Source organism: Ascidia mentula, chromosome 3, assembly GCF_947561715.1.
Source record: "Ascidia mentula chromosome 3, kaAscMent1.1, whole genome shotgun sequence".
Taxonomy (NCBI): domain Eukaryota; kingdom Metazoa; phylum Chordata; class Ascidiacea; order Phlebobranchia; family Ascidiidae; genus Ascidia; species Ascidia mentula.
The window spans coordinates 16,653,448-16,673,016 of record NC_138568.1 but is presented as its reverse complement, the minus strand read 5'-3'; the positions used below and the strand labels follow the sequence as shown (position 1 = coordinate 16,673,016).

The window sequence follows — 19,569 nt, the reverse complement described above, 5'->3', positions numbered from 1 at the left end:
TGTAGCTATGCCGTATGAATGAAATTTTTGTCATTCTTTCTTTATAAGCTAGCTAGACCTTAAACTGACATGTATGCAAACCATACCGACGATGTAAGGTTCAGACTTGTTTGCAAAATTGATAATGTATGGTAAAATAAAACAAAAAAAATAACCCAATTATTTTGGGTACAGTACAAGCATCACTTTACCCAAACACTTTTGGGTAAACAACAGTAAGCCCAATAATTTTGGGTATAATTATTTGGGTAACTTTCCTTTGGGTATAAATCATAAAGGTAAAGCAGCATTTTACCCAAAAACTTTGGGTATGTTAACATTGTACCCAAAGTTGCCTTTGTAATTTTACCCAAATTGGTTTACAGTGTAAAGTCCCTGGTCTTTGAACCACGACTGGAAGTGTGGTTTGGTCCTCAACAATGTTTCCACCATTGTTTTGTAAGGAAAGGGCTATATTCAGGGGTCGGCTGACCAAGAAAGTCGCTCACTGGTTGCCATGCGAAGTCATTTACGTTGATGACGAGGAGTTTCTAGCACTCTCTAAGGCCGTTGCTTTGTTAAATCAAACATCATAAACCTAACGTAATATACCAGCAAAACTTGCAAGGTGAAACGTAACCTGATTTCCACACAAAATCGACTGACGTTGTAACTGTATGCAAACTAACGCATATAAACACACAATTGTTGTGCTACACATACGAGTGGTATTTCCTATAGTTCGATGGAGTTGCACCTTTTGCACATAGAAGTTGTTTCCCGTACATTCGTCTCAACGACTCTTCGTTTTTAACTTTAAACTTCTGCCACGGCCAGTCACGTGACATGTCGTGTCAAGGCCAGTCACGTGACATGTCGACATTTCGCCTTTTTGAAATCAATCGCAAAATAATTAAAACTGTAGAAAATATTTCAGATGGGCAGTGAGATCTAACTACTATCACAAATTATAACTTGAATTGACTTGCATATAAATAATAAAAATATTTAAGAATCTAAGCTAAAAGCGAACTCAATAAGCCTTATTTAACTTTGCTTCAGGAAAAGCCTCCTTCAATTCTTCCCAATAAGAAGCACAAGGAATACAGCATCAACGATTTTGGTACATTTGCCGCAAATCTGCCACTTGCACCCTTCTTCCATTTGTTTTATCGTCACCAAGGTACCAGCAAAACTTTTCCATCTCATGGTAAACGTTGTACCAAAAATGCCTCAAAGCGGCACACATCGATTTGGTGCCGGTTTTGGACATGCTTGTCACAATTACCTTCGTTTTTTAATTTCTTCAGTACTCACAACATAAGTTCCAGACTACTAATATTCTTTTGTTCCACGGATTACAGCAAATTTGATTGGTAAAGCAGGCGCTGCGAGCGCTTGAAGAATGAGTTAATTAATCATAAAGACAACTTCATGGCAAATAGTTGCGATTTCCGCAAAAATTGTGCGAAACAGTGTTTCGGAATATTTAAAAAATCGATTTCGGTAAATAAGTATCGTCAGCGATCAGGGGGTGCTCATCAACCACCAGAAAATGTCACTTTGAAAGTAAAAAACTGTACAGTGACCGACAATAAAGGGTTGTCTACGATTAATTTTTGTTCATATACTGACGCATGTGTTGATGGTGTTCGCAAAATTTCGTAATTGTGGAACAGGACGTCGTGTTTTTAGCAAGGTTCCAATCGGACCTGAACTTTGCTATTCGGATCGAAAATTTGCTTTTCTTGTGGTCAACGTTCTGTTCATGGCAGATTAGGCTAAAGTATATCGAAATCCTGCACCTGCAGGTGTGACACCCGTTGATCCTACTGCTTCCCTCTTTGTCGTGAATTGAACTCTTGGCAGCACGAAATTCACAGTATAACCACGTAGAATCTTTTGAGGACCCACAGGACAGTTGTTGCGTTGACTTAAATGCATTTCCGTCCCATGCAACTGCTGTCTGACTCCGAAACATTAATTGCCGTAGGCAAAAAGCGGACGTTGATATATTGCACTACCAATTTGCATTACATACACAACAAAAAGCTAGGCGAATTGTTGATGCATTTTTATTCGGAAAAAGATTATTTGCTGACTGAACCTCTTCTCCTGCTAGCCTTATTATTCCAATGTATCTGTGTATGTTACAGAGAACGTCAAGTTAAGTAACGAAACCTTATCAACATCTATAGGCTAGGCTTCCACATGATGCGTCGACTCAAATTCTGGGGGCGCAAGCCTACTTGTATGGTTTTACGAATATTGCCTACAAAATTAAGTGTCTCCGTTTTTTTTGCTGCTGTTTCATCTGATCTCATTGGGAATCCATCATCCTTCAAAAAACAATCAGTTTTTGCAACTGCTTCTTATATATACACGATGCAACATAATAGACAACTAAACCTAAATATTTTAGCTGCATCTCTGGGAAGCAGACCCAATTTATTGAATGTAACAAATTTAGAACGAGAGCCATGAGATAAACACTTGTTTTGGGGGTCTATTTAGTTTGAACCATGTAATATTGCAATCATATTGTATATGTGGTGTATGCAGGTGCCTGCAATTTGCTTGCAAACCGACAAAAGTTGTAATTTGAAAACTGCCAAGCATTCAATCAATAGTTTTCGTGTTTCAGATTGTTGTTATATTTATGATAAAATTGAAATGCACAACATCAAATTAAAAATATATACAAATTTAAAATAATTCACTTGACATGACAGTGGATGTGAAATAATGATTGAGGGTATTTGAATGCAATAAAACATGATTGGGGGTATGTGAATGCAATAAAAGTCAAGCAAATGAAGAGGTATTGGAATCAACACATGAAGAGAGCATGTTATCCTTCGCTTCATCAAAATTTCTGCATAGTTCTTGCTTGGTACTTCTGTAACGATCACACAACATCTTATGTAAAAATGTTTCAGGAACTTGACAGAGAAAAACATTAACTTAAAGACACAAACATGACAAACACTACAGGATCTTTTCATAAAATTAGTTTCAAAGCAAATTATTGCTAAATAATATTTTAAATGCAATTTTAAATTTTGTACACAGCCTTTTCTATGCCATCCTCCCTCTCACTGTATTCAAGTTTGGCCATGTAAGTTGTGCATTCGTAATTTGGACTTTTACGAACGTAATCCAAAAACATTGGACAACCAGGAAACACAATATTATCAGCAGCAATCACACTTCCATTGTGGATCAACTTCCGCTCTTCTAAAACCTGAAGATCCACTTTATACAGATCTTTAAAATGATCAAGAAACACAAAATCAAATCCGGACACTGACAAAGATTGTAAAACATCGGTGCTGCTTCCAGTTAGAATAGTAACCTTGTCTTGCAACCCCGCAAAAGCCATCATTTGTTTTGTCACAGCAGCATTTGATTCATTCTTTTCAACAGAGTACAAATGGCCGTTTTCAGGCATAGCCCTGGCAATTCGCAATGCACTATAACCAGCATATGCACCAAGCTCCAAGGCTAATTTTGGCTTGCAGTCTTCAACAATCTGATCAAGATATTTTCCTTTTGTGTCACCAACATTTATTGCACCTTTTGCAGAAGTGTAGCAAAAGTGGTCAATTTCATTGATGATGTTTGTCACATCTCCCTTTGCCGCATTGCCAATCACATGCTCTAAAATTCGCTGTGGGATGCTTTTTTCAGACATTGCTAATGGTAACAACAATACTAACTGGGATCCACAATAATCTTCACATGTAAGATGTAAGTAAGTTGATTATTATATGACTGGTACAGAGTATATCTATTAACACCACACTTTATAAAATAAAATACTAAGCATCACTAAACAGTGTTACTTTTGACAAAAAAGATTAGCCAGAGTCTATTAAATTCTTGATGTAAGGTTAACAACTATACTGTCTTTACGGCAAAATAATTTTTGGTTTCAACGGTTTAACACCACACATTATAAACACACAAACTAGGCTAGCTTGTCAGGAAATATTCCATCACCAAACTATAACTTTTGACACCAAAGGGAAGCTGGTTGACCAGAGGGATGTTAGTTGACAAAAATAAACCGCCAGTTAACAAAACTTTGAACGCGGGTTACTCGGCCACCTTACGAGGTAGCGACATGATTTTTGTACAGGTTATAGTTCATAGGCTGAAGTTTGTAACGATGCGATTTTTTTGTCAACTAGCTTCCCTCTGGAACTTTTGACCCAACAGGGTAGCCAGAGTTAAATAAATTCTTGATATGAGGTACACATTCCCAAGAATATCACAACCAATTGGAAACTTTCCAACAGCACGTGCCTGAGACCGGAAGTCCAACGCGCTCTGGTGTTCACAACGAATATTTAATGACGCGTTGTTTGTCCACGCGACAGATTCCTCCTGCGTGCACAAATCGTTTCATTCAATTGCTGACAATTAGCACATTTGTTAAGTACTCTTTGTTAAAACTTTTTAAGAATGAACCAACTAGAAAACGTCAAAATCACGTTTATCCGTATGCATTTTCCATTTCGCGTAAAGTGTTAATCATGCGTGACGGCGCACTTTCAGCGGATTTTTTGTTTCGTGTTATAGTATTCTGCTAAAATATCTCTGTAAGTTAAAAACGCAAATACCAAGTGCGTTTCTAACTTCACTGAATGCCTAAAACGTTTGCGTCGGTCAGTTGAGTGATTATGTTGTTTAAGTGTTGTAAATGTAGAGCAGTGTTTTCCAAGCCCCGAAATTCTTTCAGGTGGGTCACAAAGCATGTTTCTTTCAAGATAGTTCAGTTACAAAGTCCATATTGTGTCAACGCGTCTTTTCGACTATTAGCAATTATTAACTCTGTATCCCACAAGTGGGCAAAGTTGCACAAAGAGCCATATTGTATGAAGAAACCTCACAATGGCAAAAAAATGCCGAAACTGTGGTCGGCTGTTATATAGTGTACATTGAAATCCAGAAAGTGACCGACTGTAACGTATCTGATATAATTAACCATGTATTTAAAACGTAGTTTAGTTTAAGAATGTACGGTTAAAGTAGAAAAATTGACCCGAATTTTACCTAAAAAAAGATGAATTTTTATCCGAAAAATATGCATATGCAACATATGGTTTACAGGTATTGAATTTTGGCTAACATTTATTATTACATAGACAAAACCGTGTGTAGCATTGTTCAACCAAGCACTAAACATGAAATAGGTTGGCATTTTTATCGAACCTCGAAAAAAGCGCCACGTCAAAAGAAATGAAATAGTAAAGCATTCAATTTCACACATGTAATTGCACAATTATTGATTTAATGGTTGTTAATTATATCAGTCTATATCTTGTGCCAGCTCATCATTCATTGAATTTAATGCATTAGATTTCTATGCAAGCTCAGTGCTGCATGCTGCACTCCACAAAAAGGTTTTGACTTTGCAAAACGGAATATGCGGTGTCAGACGATAAAGGCCGTACCCCAAAAACAGAGAACAACACGCCAGAAAACCTTTAAATTCCAAGTCGAGCCTTTTCATCGCTATTTTGGTGGTGCGCATTTCATCCAAAATGCTGGCATCTTTATTTTTATGGGGAAAGGGAACATCCGGTATTGGTATGTTAAGAAAATCACATAATGGTTTCCACGACAAATCCTTCATGTGGATTACAAGGAGGCGATCTTTTGAAGCTTTCTGAAACACATTACATGTTGCTGTTTTAAAAACCATATTGAGTAACGGAATGTGGTGTAAATTGTTTAGGTTCTTTGAGGCGGAAATTGTCAAACCCTTAATTTTGATTAGATACAAATGCCAACGCTGAGATTGATATAGGTTTTGCTCATAAATGACGACAAATTCGTACTTAAACTTTTTGTAGCAGAATTGTCAGGTGTAATGAAGTGATTTTAAGAGATACAAAAATGATACTTTTTCTTGCAAGACGTAATCAGTATATTGCTCCTAAACTGATGTAAAGAAAAGCATAATCACTTAGAAATATTCCTTGCATGCGAAAAGGATTGCAGAGTCGCTGTTGATAGTGAATGGTTTCAACTGCTGTATAGCCCAATTACAAGCTGATAGGTGAGATCAGCATTGTTTGTGAACAACAAATGGAATCAATAAAAAATCGTGTGAAAAAGTGAATCATTATTACCTGTTGTACGTATAAATTATGCTTTCTGTACATTCGTCTCAAAGCCTCTTCATTATAAAGTATTTGTCTCCAAAACGGCCAAACTCGTCGGTATCCAAGAAACGCAACTGTGGAAAGATTGGAGATTATGAGAAAAACGTCTCAATACAGCATGTTTCAAATTAATCTTCTCTGCCTTTCTGTTTTGAATATTTGGAAACACTAGTCTGGAATTGTTTGCGTAAAGTAAAGCAGTGGTTCTTAAAGTGGTCGTTGGCGCCCCCAGAGTTAGGTGGGGGATGGTTATCAAAATAAAAGTGGGCGCTGGTTAAAACTGGGAGGGCGGGGCGCTGAGAAAAATGTTTACAACTGTAATGCGCCCTGTGATACGAGGTCGAATTAAAAAAGCTGAAATTGTTGCGACGGTCTCGTCTATGGTCCTTATAAGAATTGACAATAGATCAGTCATATTTTTTTCCGATTGAGAAGTTTTAGAAACACCGGGTTTAAGGTTGACGAAAGAGAAAGGTCACCTGAGTACATCTCATATTTGTGAATTCTGTACCCAGTGTAGGTAAACATCGCCATTGCTCTGAAAGCCGGTGAATCGAGACTGTCGAACTGCCTGACCAAACTCTTGTACCATTGATCTTCGTCTCTTATCGTAAGAATTATCTATAAAACCAACGAAACGTTTATTATTTGAATAAACACTCATAGATAGGTAATAAAACATGTTTGGCTGATGTAAAATCAACGGCATGCATGGCTGTATTATTTATTTTACTCATCTCAATGACGGCAATAGGCGCATAACATATAGATGTAGTGAGATGAGTAGGTAACACATTGTGACTGAACCTCTTAGACGCATAGCACACGTTTCTTTGCAGAAAATATTTACAGTAACATACTTTTGCTTCTGGAAACGCCTCAGCCAATTCTTCCCAGTAAACATTGCAAGGATTGTCAGTTACTGCATCAACATTTTGGTACATTCGCCTCAATTCTTCTACTTTCACTCCATCTCGAATTTGTTTTATCCAATCATCACCAAGATACCAGAAATTCTCCATCCAGTCATAAACATCATATCCAAGCACCGTTAAAGCCTCACACATTGATTTTGTGCCCGTTTTTGTCATTCCCGCCATTATGACCTTCATGATGATATTTGACCTAGCCTTGTTGCACCTGTTTACCCCTGCAATCGCGCAATAGTGCAAAGCAACGCCTCAGCAACAAAGTAAATATTTGTACTCAGTTAAAGCGTGGAAAGAAACGTTTACAAACAAACGCTATCTTTTAACTTTCAGTTGAAGTCCATTTTATACTTGTGTAAAGTAGCAAGGCGGAGTGGGATATTCACATGTACGTTATGAAACCTAAATGCATTCAATCACAATCTGTAAACATCTGTTGATTCGTAAGAGATAACGCAAACACAATATGCAGCAAACCTTGTTACGTTTTACTGCAGCGTCATACAGTTCAATTTATGGTTCGTGAGTTGCGATCGCTCGACCTAGCCTTCAAATTGAGACTCATTATGCGGTTTAGCACACTGTGTAAGACAAGTCGGATCACGAGAGCATGGATGTTTTAAAAAAGAAGAAAGCAAGTGCCTTTTTTCTTCTCTCTCTCTCTCTCTCTCTCTTTCACACACAACACACAGATGCGGTTAAGACTTCTTGGCAGGAACTTTCGTTATTTCCATAAGAGCTGAGATTAAATATCTCTGTAAGTTACAGACCAAAAGACTTTCTTACTTTACGGATTACCCAAAAAGTTTGCGTCGGTCGGTTAAGTGTTTACGTTGAAAGAAATGTTGTAAATGTGAGCAGTGTTTTTTAACCAGTAGGCCGCGAAATTCTTTTAGATGGGTCACGAAGCATGTTACCACGAATAGGCTAGTTACAAAGTCTATATAGTTTGTGTCAACGCACCTTTTGAACTATTAGCAATTATTAACTCTATATCCCACAGGTGGTCAAAGTTGTGCAAAGAACCACATGTATGAAGAAACCTCACTGTTATGTAATTTATCACAATGAAATCCCACAAGTGACCAACTGTAAATTAACTTGTATTTGAAACGTGGTTTAAGAATGCATGAATAAAACAGAATATTTGACCCGAATCCGGATTATAACCCAGAAAAGTAAGGAATTTTATTCAGGAAAAAAATATTCTGTCCCCAAATATGCAATATATGATTATCATTACATCCGCGAAACCGTGTGTATACACATGCTGCAGCATTGTTCAACCCAGCACTATACGAACATGAGGAATATGTTTTACCGAACCTACCTAATCGAAAAATGTGCCACGCAAAAAGAATATTGAGAAAGAAAACGTAAAGCACTCAATTTTACACATGTAATGGCACAATTATTGATTAATTATATCAGTGTATGTCTAGTACAATAGTTAATTATTTATTGAATTCAATTCATTACATTTCTATGCAAGCTTAGTGCTACTTGCTGCACTCCACAGAAAGCTTTTAATTTTGCAAAACGGAATATGCGGTGTGAGACGATAAAGGCCGTAACCCAGAAGCAGGGAACAACACGCCAGAAATCCCTTAAATTCCCGGTTAAGTCTTATCACCGCTATTTTGGTGGTGCGCATTTCATCCAAAATGTTGGCACCTTTATTTTTATGGGGAAAGGGGACATCCGGTATTGGCACGTTAAGAAAATCACATAATGGTTTCCACGACAAATCCTTCATGTGGATTACAAGGAGGCGGTCTTTCGGAGCTTTCTGAAACACATGTTGTATTTACATGTTGCGGCTATTTCCGAGACCATAGAGTTAAACATTAAGTTGAGTAACGGAATGTAGAATAAATTATTAAGGTGCTTTGACGCGGGAACCCTTTGGAATTTGTACAAGATACGAATTCCAGCACTGGGTTTAATTTCGGTTTTGCTCATAAAAGGCGACAAATTCGCACTTAAACTTTTTACAACAAAAGTTTTAAAGTGATACAAACCAAATATTTCGTCTTGCAAGGCGTACAGTATTGTAGCTAACGTGATGTAAAGTATAGCACAATAACTAGGGAATTATTCCTTGCATGAGCTCGTTGGAAAAGAATTGTCGTGTAGCTGTTGGCAGTGAATGGGAATACTGCTTTTAATAGCAAAAAAACAAGCTGATATTATAGGTTGATATCAGCATTGTTTGTGCACAATAAATGAAAACAAGAATCGTGTGAAGAAGTGAATCATTATTACCTGTTGTACGTATAAATTATGCTTTCTGTACATTCGTCTCAAAGCCTCTTCATTATAAAGTATTTGTTTCCAAAACGGCCAAACTCGTCGGTACCCAAGAAACGCAACTGTGGAAAGATTGAGAAAATTGTTTAGTAATGGTCACAGCTGTATGTGCATGTGACATGTGCATGTTGTTAGGTCGGATTAAAGTTACAAAAAAAACTAGTATTATTGGATCGGCCTCGTCTATCACATTGCCACTGTCCTTTCTAAAGAAGCTTTAGAAACACCGGGTTTGAGGGACAAGGAAGAGAAAGGTCACCTGAGTACATCTCATATTTGTGCATTCTGTACCCAGTGTAGGTAAACATCGCCATTGCTCTGAAAGCCGGTGAATCGAGACTGTCGAACTGCCTGACCAAACTCTTGTACCATTGATCTTCGTCTCTTGTCGTAAGAATTATCTAGAAAAACAAACCAAACGTTTATTAGTTGTGTAAGCTGCAGACAGATGGCCACTGTTTCGACCTAAAAGGTCTCATTAGTGCAACTGGTGTGACTTTCAGACGACATTGCTAACCAAACAGCCAAGCAAAGACTTCCACTTTGTGGTGACTATACAATCACCCTTATCCGTTGGGTACCAAAGTGCAACCTTACGCAGAAAACAAGGTGGAAACACTTTGGCCAAACAAAGCTCAACCAATAGTGCCGTCAGACCCCGTGTCACAAGAATCATATGATTAGCAAAGTGGAGATAAGATAAGCATTTATTTTACTGATCTCAACGTCGGCATAATCTTTTTAATGGCTCCAATTTGCTTATCAAACGTTTATTAATTGAATAAATACCCCTAGAAAGGTGATAAAATGTAAAAGCGACGTCATGAATAGTAATATTTACTTTACTGATCTCGACGTCGGCATAAAGCGCGTAACATATAGATGTAACGAGATACATTTATAGGAGGCTAACCAATTAGTAGGTAACACATTGTGACTTTACGTCTTAGACGCATAGCACACTTCCATTTCCTTTGCTGCAAATATTTACAGTAACATACTTTTGCCTCTGGAAACGCCTCAGCCAATTCTTCCCAGTAAATATTGCAAGGATTGTCAGTTACTGCATCAACATTTTGGTACATTCGCTTCAAATCTTCAACTTTTACTCCATCTCGAATTTGTTTTATCCAATCATCACCAAGGTACCAGAAGTTCTCCATCCAGTCATAAACATCATATCCAAGCACCGTTAAAGCCTCACACATTGATTTTGTGCCCGTTTTTGTCATTCCCGCCATTATGACCTTCATGATGATATTTGACGCAGTCTTGTTGCGCCTGTTACCCCAGCAAACGCGCAATGACCACCACATTAAGGCGATCTAGCGCAAAGCAACGCCCGAAGCAACGAGGTAAATATTTGTGCTCAGCTAAGCGTAGAAGGAATGTCCAGTTAGTGTTTACAAAAGGACACTACCTTTCATCTTCCAGATAAAGTCCATTTTATACTTATAAAGTCGCAAGGCGGAGTGGGATATTCACATGTACGTTATGAAACCTAAATGCATTCAATCACAATCTGTAAACATTTGTTGATTCGTAAGAGATAATATAAGGACCATTTATGGTTCGTGTGTAGCGAAGGCCCTACGTAACCTATCGATATAGAGTAAATGTGCTACGATAAGGAATTATTGCCATTATTCTATTGATCGATGTCACTTTATGTGGTGAGGCTTTTGAATGTATAGGTTTACAGGCTTCGCAGCCCAGGCATTGCAGTCTAACTGGATTTGTAAACCTTTTTTGATCTGGATATACGATAGTTGCCATCGTCAAGTCCTGCGCAGTGGGGCGATCCTGCCAATCATGCGAATGCATGAAACATTACTGCGTTTCCAATGTATGGTGTTTGCCACATGGTGTTTGTGCGCCTATAACCGGCCCTTTCTTGCATTTTCGCATATCACGTGACTATGTGCTTACATTGACATGCGTTTGCGAAACAGGCCATTGTGTTTTGATTTAATTCTATCCTGTGCTATCCACCAATTCCACTAAAATCCAGTCTGTTCTCATTCGGAATTACTAATAATGAAATTGCTTCAGGTATTATCCTGCAAGTCTGGTCAAAAAACAATTATTAAATCACAAATAACCCCAGGTGGAAAAATAATTAAGTGGCAACTAGTCCGCACGTTAGCCTATACCATTGCGAGAGCACCATGGAAACAATTTGCTGTGGTAGCGACTGGCAGCCCTGCATTTTAAACAAACCCTATCCTAACAGCATTATAACAACATTTCGATTTAAGAGGCCTTTCATGTTGTTCTGTATGGAAGTTTACCTGGTATCTGATACAACACCGTGAGGCAAGTATGAAAGTTATAGCGGCAGGTCACCCTAAAACTGGCACCAAGTCAATGTGTCAAGCTCTACGACTGCTGGGTTACACAACATACGATTGGATAGAAAATTTCTGGTATTTGTCTGCTGACTGGAACAAGTTAATTAACGAAGGTGGCAATCTTGAGGACTTGCGGCGAATGTATAAAGATGTAGACGCGGTAACGGACAGTCCAAGTTGCTACTTTTGGGAAGAAATATGGAAAGCTTTTCCAGAAGCTAAGGTGAAGCAAGCGAGGTATTCATGGTTGCGAGCTAGGGTTATCAATAGGTCTGGTGACGTCACCATTCTGCATGTACAGATTGAAATGCTTTAGTTTTGATAAGTGTACTTTGACAAAACGCGTGTAGCACAGCGGTAAACGCATTTTTGGGAAAAAAAACAATTACGTTTAGGCCAAGCAGATATCGTCGAGGAATACAAGTACCAAGCACCAAAACCATAAATTGATGGAGGCGATGAAAAACGCTTTGAAATAAAAACAACTAGCGATTAGGCTATTATAGGTTCGTACATATTAACATTATAGTAATTTGAAAATTTTGTCTTTTGTTTCATATGCTGAGATTTTGTATACTATATGGAGGCAGTAAAACCGCATTCCATATTGACGTAGCTGCCAGATTTGCTATTATGGTTGGCGTTCATTCCAGAAGTTTTTCTTGCAGAAACGTAAATTTATGTTTTTGGTGCTTATATTCCTCGACAATTTCTTCTTTTCCTGAATGTAAAATTCGCCCAAAGTAAGATTTTCCGCAGCTCCACAAACGTTTACATAAAGAACTCATATCTAAACCACTGCATTTATAGCCAATTTACCTGCAGCATTGTGACGTCAGACCTATTGATGACGCAAATCGGAACCATTGTTAGCGATCCATGAAATAACTAATCCGCTCCTGAGAAATTTGAACTCAAAATTTTATACCATATAGCTATACAGGAGCTTATAAATTATAACATATTCATTTAATAACAACATCGCATTACTACATAAGGTTGCATTTTGTCGATAAATCGTTAATTTTCTTAAGCGAGTAATCTGTCATCGTATTTGTTTGTTTGCAGGTAATTCTAACTACCAGAGACGAGGATCAATGGTACCAAAGTGTTGAGCGCCAAGCAAATGCCTTGAGCAACAACACGTTTCTAAAATTAATGAATAGTTTAACCCCATCGGGATGGAGGGCTTTTCGGCACAAGCAAAACGACGGTAAAAAGTTGATAGTATATTTTGTAGTATATCCAACAGTAAATAAAGCGATGGGTCCTATAAGAGGCTAATGTGTTGCTTTTTACAATGTTGTCTTAATGTTTCATAAAAATATATTCATCAGAGCGTTTCCGGGGAGGTTCAAGCAGATTTCCGTGGAGCAACTCATTTGTTTACAACGAGATGATCATGAAAAGGATCTACAGACAACATAACCTTTATGTTCAACAGGTATCACCAGTTGTAGACGTTGCCAAAGTTACCCTAACAGGGAAATGTTAGTTGTCAAAACACACAAAATATACAATTCAAAAATATTTTTTCCTGTTTCGCGTGTATTAACTGATGGTAACGTTCCCTCAACAACATTATTCTGGCATTACTGAAATTAACATCATTCAATATTTTTTGTACTGTTTCACTTTCTCCCCAAGGGCGTCGACAGTGATTTCAATCGGTACATTCCTTCGGGGGATAGAACGACGTCGTCCTTAGGTTTGGTAAACTTTTGGGTGCCTTAAATTATATCTCCAGATACGCATCAACGTGCCGAAAACGAATTATTCGAAAAAACTGGTCTGGTCAATGTTTTGCAGACTGTCCCGAAGCAAAACCTTCTCGTTTTTGACGTCAGCGAAGGTTGGGAACCACTGTGCCGATTTCTGGGAGTGGCGACACCAAATGAACCTTTTCCTCACCGAAACAAGAAAGGTAGCGTTATTGATGAATACAGGGCTGATGACCCGATTATGTATAGACTCGAACGTGAACTGTGGATTTCCCTTTCAGTCTTATTTGCAATATTTGGCTTGGGGTTGTTCGCTTTAGTCTATTGCTCTTGGGGTTGGTGACGCATATCACTACCATTTCGGGGTCATAGTATTGAGTAAACGTCGTTGACTCGCTTAAATTCTAATGACAAACGCTGCCAGTGATGCTATATAGCTGGGAATAGAGATCTTTGCACTGCGTTAATTCTTAATCTCTTTATTGGCAACTTACAGTGTAAATCATTCTGACACTAAAACACATAAAAAACGAGAGTTTCACAACCGAAAACGTACACAGGAATTCAAAATACATATTGCAGCATGTTGGGAAACAAAATTGCACTTTAACAAACATATCGGTAAACTTTGCAGTGGCAGTGACGAAATTCAGTGATCCATAGGGGGTTTAAACACAATGGGAACAGTATAAAGGGTGGGGAAATTCATTTTACTTAAGACTGGTTATGTATAAGCTTTGCACAAACAAATGTTGTAGACTTAGAGCTCTTCTTTGGCAGCAGCAACAGGTTGAATATCTGCCAAAAACTTCTCACCATAAATATTCTTGGCAAGCCCCATTTCTACATCCCCATTCTGAACCATTTTCTTTATCATGTCCTAAAAAAAAACATATTCATTCAAGACAAATAATCGATCAGAAAGGTTTCCAAAAAAAAAACTGCACAATATTAAACGTAATAGTCTAGTACACTGCTTATTGACTCCATTTGGGAAAATTTAATTTTTGGGATAGTGAAACAAATTGGCTTTTGCAGGGACGACTCTGTATTTTAGTCAGCTATTTGCAGGCTAAATAAAGAAGTAACATAAACATTTTCTGACTATTTTTGCTTGGATTAGATATGGGGTTGTTGAACATAAGGGTTCAAGTAGCCCTGTCCCAGTATTATGAATAAATGATATTGGACATATGCCTTACCCTTTCGGCATTCAACTGTGCAGAATACAAGATGGAAGACATTTCTTGCGAGTAGTCATCAACAGTTTCTAGCATTTTTCTCCGTTTCTGTAAAAATGTTCATGAAATAATTACAAAATTGTTTTTCAAATAACACAAGAAAGTTTTAAAGAAATGAACAAAAATGATTATGTAGTATTTATGTAGAGGAAATGCCACAACTAACACTTTAAATCATATTTTCATGCAATCAGTTTACTTTAGAAAAGCAAGAGTAAATCTTTGGGATAAACATGATTAAATCTTAAATTAAAAACCAATTTTAAGAACAAACAACACCTTTTTTTTCCATGCTTGGCAAAATAAATACAGTAAACTCACAGACAAAAGTAATCAAGAATGCATTTTAGAATATGATCCCACATTTGTTGTAACTTAGAAAAGATGTGCATTGGTTTTACAAATGTAATTAAAAATGTGCTAATCCTGCTGACCATTTTTGTCTCCTTTTTGAAGATGATGACATCTTTTTCATCCACCAAGTTGTCTCCATTTAAGTCAAGTTTTTCAAATATGGCCTCAAGTAGATTTTGTGCCTCTTCATCCCATGACTGGAAGGTTGGGGGAGAAGACTATAGAAATAATAAAATATAAGTATTGCACAAAAACTATATCGTTTACATTTAGTTGACAAAAACCTAAGCTGTTTTAAAACAATTGTTAAAATTATCAAAGCGAAGTTACTGCTTTCTTACCGCAAGCATTCCAGCTTTAAGATCTTCAATATCAATTGGAGATTTGTGTGACAAACCTTGAAAAACTGACATACTGAAATATTCCAAAAAAAGTTAATTAACACTTTCAAACACATCACAGCAATTGTAAACAAAAGTGTAATTTAAAAATTTTAATGCAATACAACTACATATTCAATTGCTTTGATAATTAGTCTGAATTAGTTTCATACACTAATGGAGTTTCCATATCTTCATCACCACCCTCAACATTTTCAGTGCTTTCAGTCTTTGCTGGCTCTTTGGTGGCTGAGTAATCTATAAAATACTTGGATTTTTACACTAAGCACAGTGAAAAAGATTTAACATGAATACACACAAGCGCTTGCTACAACACATTCAAAGCAATGAATTCAATTAGACCTTTTGTTATGTCAAACTACTTATACACACAAAAATGACGATACAAACCCAAAAAAAAAGTTTTACCTTTGTCAAAAACTGGCTTGGGTCTTGCCACAGACCCCCCGTATGGATCATTTGTTTCCAGCTGAACTTGATCAAGGGTAAGAGGAATAGTTTGGTCACCACAATCAGCTGATGTCAAGTTTCGGAACTGGTTGGGAAGATGGTTAAACCAAACATTTACAGCCAGGTTGTTGCCATAGGAATTGACTTGGTGTGCCCTTAGGATAAACAAAACCATGTTTTGCACAGATTTTATAAACATAAGATTTCTAATACATATATTGACACAACTTCATGTTATTGAAAAGTGAAATATCTATCTGACATACACATATCGACTGTGTAGAGCATTTCTTCATAACCAGGAGTGAGTGTAGGATGTGTTCCTGAGTATGCGTGGAGCTTTAACCAATAGGTTTGGTTATATAATATATATCAGGAGTGGCCAATTTGTCAGTAAAATGGGATGGATAAGAAAACTTTTAAGTAATACAAGATCACCTCATATAAGAATGTTTAAAGGGCAGGGTCCTAATTTTGCCAGGTTATTTGACAATGGCAATTTTAATCAATAAATTATTTTCCAGTTTGGTAAAGTTTTAGTTTCATGGTAATTTTTTTTCAAGGCTACACAAAATCACATGCGGATGAAAAGTTGAGATTAAACAATCGGCCCGTCAATCCTAACCCTTTATATTTATAACACGTTTATATGAGAAGGGGTGCAAAAACTGGTTGGTGAATTTACAGGAGTTTGAAAAAGGTTAAGTATCACTTGTGTGAAATTCACCAAAAATTGTGCCAGATTCATCAATTGTATTTGAAAAAGAAGTGTTTAATATTGTGCTTTTGAAAACAAAACTTTTAGTTTAAACCAAGTAACATGACAGTGATATAAAGAGAATTATATTTATTGCCAACTACAACATGCTATGAGAGAGCATATGGGCGACAAATTCATTCCACATGCACATCCTTCCTGTAGTAGTCTCTACAGTAGTCACATAGTCACGTAGTCAGTCCCAACTATATAGTCCCAATCAATACCAAACAGTATTTGTCACTTTTTTAAAGTGGTTTTGTTTATGTGGTACACACTAGATTCTAGTGACTAGAATACACGAGAGAATCTACACACCATTTGTATGGAATAAACAAGCAATCTCCCTGCTTCATGTGGACAACTCCATATTTAATATCTGCCAGTTTTGGATATTTAACATAATCCACTGCATCAACATCTATGTCGGAGTACGTTCCTTCTGGTTGGTCAATTACACTTGCAACCCAATCCTGCAAATAAACGCTTTTCAGAGCATGCATACCGATGAATAGAAACACATATATGCGCATATGCAGCATAATGAACAATATATATGCCCCAAGACCAATTGTTTACTATCTTGGCTTAACTTGCACCAAAAGCACAGAATTATTGTGAAACAATTTTACAGAAATAAATTATAAAGTTATCCCACCTGGTCAGTTTGGAAAGGGCTGACAAAAGTGAGTGTTTTGTTTCCGCGGTACAAACAGTTAATGTTGTCGACATCGTCATTGTGTAAAACAGATTTGGTGCCTCCACTACTAAACCACATAACCTAAATGGCCCAAAAAAATTTGTCACAAATTGGTGTCTATTGATTAGAGCAATGGTTTCCAAGCTGCGTGACACAGTGCTCAGACCTATTGTTTTCATTATTTAAAGAAGTTGCATAAAATTTCAATTCAAATAAAACAAACTAGAGGCAGATTGCACAGATTACAAGCCTGTCTTCTTAATTGAAATAGGATAAGCAAACGAAGAAGGCCTATTTGCTTGATATAATTTTACTTTCAAAACAAGTGAAAAAATTTGGCACACAACAACATGTTACAGAAACCAAAGTAAAAAATAATAAAAACAATAAGTTATGCTTTAGGAAGTTTGGTTCCACAAATTAAATTAATTTGCTGATGATGTTACAAATGAGAAGAGTATTATATCTATTGGTGTAGAGTTTTGCATATCAACGGGGGTGCGGCGAGTACAAAATGCTAACAGCAGAAGATCGTTTGCACACTATATTACACAGGTTATGTAGCATCTTTCATGTTAACAAGTGTTTTGGCCAGCAATCAAAAAAAATTGAAACGTGGTGTCAAGTAAATGCCTTAGCGACGAACTCGGTAGTCAATTACACAAATGATACTGTTATTTCGCCTGTGTTGCATAATTGTAGATTGCAATTACGAGACTTACGAAACTGCATGTTAAGCACCTTTGTGAGTGTAATCAGAGGTATGAGTCTTCATTTTTACTGCGGTTTGAAACAACAAAGCCAAAAAGACGCGATGTGATTCTGTTGCTAAATTTAGAAAAAAAACTGGGGGTGCGCGCATCCCTGCAACCCCGTACTCTACGCCAGTGATTATATCTGAGAATACATACCGTGTCAGCCAAGTTTTCAGACACCTTTTTGCAGTTTAATGGTGTGGGAAGCAGTACATCAGGTCTATAAAAATAAATAATTAGGAAGTTACCACGCATGATCTGTCCAAAAACATATCACTTCAAGAATTTTTATGTATAGATATCCTTTTGTCAACATTGGTTTTAAGGTAACAATCGAGTTTGGAAAATATAAAATGCCGAAATGCTCTAGTTTTACAGATAAAATACAAAGGCTAGTAACCGCATAAAATCTACAGCAGTAGTTTTCATGCTGTGACGCATAGTCACATAAATGAAGTATATATATTGAAAGTACATAATTATAGTACATGAACACTTTGTAGAATTTTAAAGTGACCTACTTTAAAAACGATGGCACTCCATTGACCATATAAATGTCATTTTTGATGTACTGCTTGATAAACTTGCGGAATGTTAAAAAATCTCCTGGTTTTTGCCGGTCCTCTTTTTTTCTTGCCTCAGCATAGACCTTCTCACTGCCAGAGGCTTTGTGGTTGACAAAATATTCATCGGTCCTGTGAAAAACGGCTGATTGTTGAAACAAGAAAAGAATAACGACTTTACTGAAAACATTGCCAGGCTACAAAAATATGGGCAAAGAAGTATTGGAATAAATCTTGACAAAGAGTTACATCTGCAATGAACAAGTATTCCTGCAACATGTCGCTGCTAAAAAATCACCATTTTTCATATGCTTTTGAAATTTTGGCTGCCCCTTTCATGACAACAGGAATAGATGGCGTTACAAAATTGTTAAAAAAGTCATAAGTGGACGGAAATCCTTCAATCGTTGGTACATAAAAGAAGGGGCCCTGTGACCCAAAAGGCTTCATGTGGCCAGGCAGTGCTTTTAACTTGGAAGTTTCTGATTCATCCAGTGATGAAACAATCTAAAACATCAGTGAGAAACAATCACTACAGTGAAACCATTTAAAACTGCAAATTATTTAAAAATCTCTTGCTTGCCACAAAAATGCAGATTTAGAAAATGATAGCTCCAAAATTTTTCTGAATATGCAATAAACTTACAATTTGAAGCCATCATAATTAGGTATTTTTCGTGATTTTTATCATCCCTCACAAATTAAAAATACCAAAAATTTTTAAAAAATATTGCAAAAACTCTTACCTGCACACATGACAATGCAAACAACACAGTCAAATGACTGAAGTCCATTTTCTAATATTATTTAATAAACAAATCTGCCAATAACGCAAAATATCAAGGAATTTCCACGAAATCAATTCGATTAGACCTACTAGTTGCA

General features: G+C 36.9%; 5 protein-coding genes across 5 annotated transcripts; 1 reads left to right on the top strand and 4 right to left on the bottom strand.

The window, feature by feature from the left end:
- Positions 1-2,518: 2,518 nt before the first annotated feature.
- Positions 2,519-3,754, bottom strand: LOC145894812 (catechol O-methyltransferase-like). The gene has a single exon (XM_082983460.1). The coding sequence runs from the start codon at positions 3,671-3,673 to the stop codon at positions 3,035-3,037; it is 639 nt and encodes a 212-aa protein (XP_082839586.1). The 5' UTR covers positions 3,674-3,754; the 3' UTR covers positions 2,519-3,034.
- Positions 3,755-5,347: 1,593 nt separating this feature from the next.
- On the bottom strand, positions 5,348-7,264 carry LOC145895783 (uncharacterized). Its single transcript, XM_082984567.1, has 4 exons — positions 7,013-7,264; positions 6,632-6,773; positions 6,120-6,226; positions 5,348-5,653 (listed from the first exon to the last, which is right to left on the bottom strand). Exons 1-4 carry the CDS (start codon positions 7,262-7,264, stop codon positions 5,348-5,350), a joined length of 807 nt encoding a protein of 268 aa, XP_082840693.1.
- Positions 7,265-8,564: 1,300 nt separating this feature from the next.
- On the bottom strand, positions 8,565-10,644 carry LOC145895782 (uncharacterized). Its single transcript, XM_082984566.1, has 4 exons — positions 10,393-10,644; positions 9,651-9,792; positions 9,347-9,453; positions 8,565-8,870 (listed from the first exon to the last, which is right to left on the bottom strand). The coding sequence occupies exons 1-4, from the start codon at positions 10,642-10,644 to the stop codon at positions 8,565-8,567; spliced, it is 807 nt and encodes a 268-aa protein (XP_082840692.1).
- Positions 10,645-11,713: 1,069 nt separating this feature from the next.
- Positions 11,714-13,237, top strand: LOC145895781 (uncharacterized). Its single transcript, XM_082984565.1, has 3 exons — positions 11,714-11,965; positions 12,811-12,955; positions 13,080-13,237. Exons 1-3 carry the CDS (start codon positions 11,714-11,716, stop codon positions 13,235-13,237), a joined length of 555 nt encoding a protein of 184 aa, XP_082840691.1.
- A 713-nt stretch (positions 13,238-13,950) lies between these two features.
- LOC145893872 (uncharacterized) lies at positions 13,951-19,569 on the bottom strand. The gene is made up of 12 exons (XM_082982245.1): positions 19,431-19,569; positions 18,983-19,191; positions 18,643-18,816; positions 18,278-18,341; positions 17,325-17,447; positions 16,985-17,139; positions 15,868-16,064; positions 15,612-15,696; positions 15,400-15,472; positions 15,139-15,276; positions 14,666-14,752; positions 13,951-14,343 (listed from the first exon to the last, which is right to left on the bottom strand). The coding sequence occupies exons 1-12, from the start codon at positions 19,476-19,478 to the stop codon at positions 14,224-14,226; spliced, it is 1,473 nt and encodes a 490-aa protein (XP_082838371.1). The 5' UTR covers positions 19,479-19,569; the 3' UTR covers positions 13,951-14,223.

What these genes read in the sequence shown, in the direction of transcription:
- LOC145895782 (XM_082984566.1), bottom strand. Translation starts at nt 10,644, where the DNA reads ATGAAGGTCATAATGGCGGGAATGACAAAAACGGGCACAAAATCAATG. An exon ending in AGGCGTTTCCAGAGGCAAAA is followed by an intron (nt 9,793 to 10,392) that starts GTATGTTACTGT and finishes TTGTTTTTCTAG; the next exon opens with ATAATTCTTACGACAAGAGA. An exon ending in CAAATATGAGATGTACTCAG is followed by an intron (nt 9,454 to 9,650) that starts GTGACCTTTCTC and finishes ATCTTTCCACAG; the next exon opens with TTGCGTTTCTTGGGTACCGA.
- LOC145894812 (XM_082983460.1), bottom strand. Translation starts at nt 3,673, where the DNA reads ATGTCTGAAAAAAGCATCCCACAGCGAATTTTAGAGCATGTGATTGGC.
- LOC145895783 (XM_082984567.1), bottom strand. Translation starts at nt 7,264, where the DNA reads ATGAAGGTCATAATGGCGGGAATGACAAAAACGGGCACAAAATCAATG. An exon ending in AGGCGTTTCCAGAAGCAAAA is followed by an intron (nt 6,774 to 7,012) that starts GTATGTTACTGT and finishes TTGGTTTTATAG; the next exon opens with ATAATTCTTACGATAAGAGA. An exon ending in CAAATATGAGATGTACTCAG is followed by an intron (nt 6,227 to 6,631) that starts GTGACCTTTCTC and finishes ATCTTTCCACAG; the next exon opens with TTGCGTTTCTTGGATACCGA.
- LOC145893872 (XM_082982245.1), bottom strand. Translation starts at nt 19,478, where the DNA reads ATGGACTTCAGTCATTTGACTGTGTTGTTTGCATTGTCATGTGTGCAG. An exon ending in CAAGCCAGTTTTTGACAAAG is followed by an intron (nt 15,697 to 15,867) that starts GTAAAACTTTTT and finishes AGTATTTTATAG; the next exon opens with ATTACTCAGCCACCAAAGAG. An exon ending in CACAGTTGAATGCCGAAAGG is followed by an intron (nt 14,344 to 14,665) that starts GTAAGGCATATG and finishes GTTTTTTTTTAG; the next exon opens with GACATGATAAAGAAAATGGT.
- LOC145895781 (XM_082984565.1), top strand. Translation starts at nt 11,714, where the DNA reads ATGAAAGTTATAGCGGCAGGTCACCCTAAAACTGGCACCAAGTCAATG. An exon ending in AAGCTTTTCCAGAAGCTAAG is followed by an intron (nt 11,966 to 12,810) that starts GTGAAGCAAGCG and finishes GTTTGTTTGCAG; the next exon opens with GTAATTCTAACTACCAGAGA. An exon ending in TCGGCACAAGCAAAACGACG is followed by an intron (nt 12,956 to 13,079) that starts GTAAAAAGTTGA and finishes TATATTCATCAG; the next exon opens with AGCGTTTCCGGGGAGGTTCA.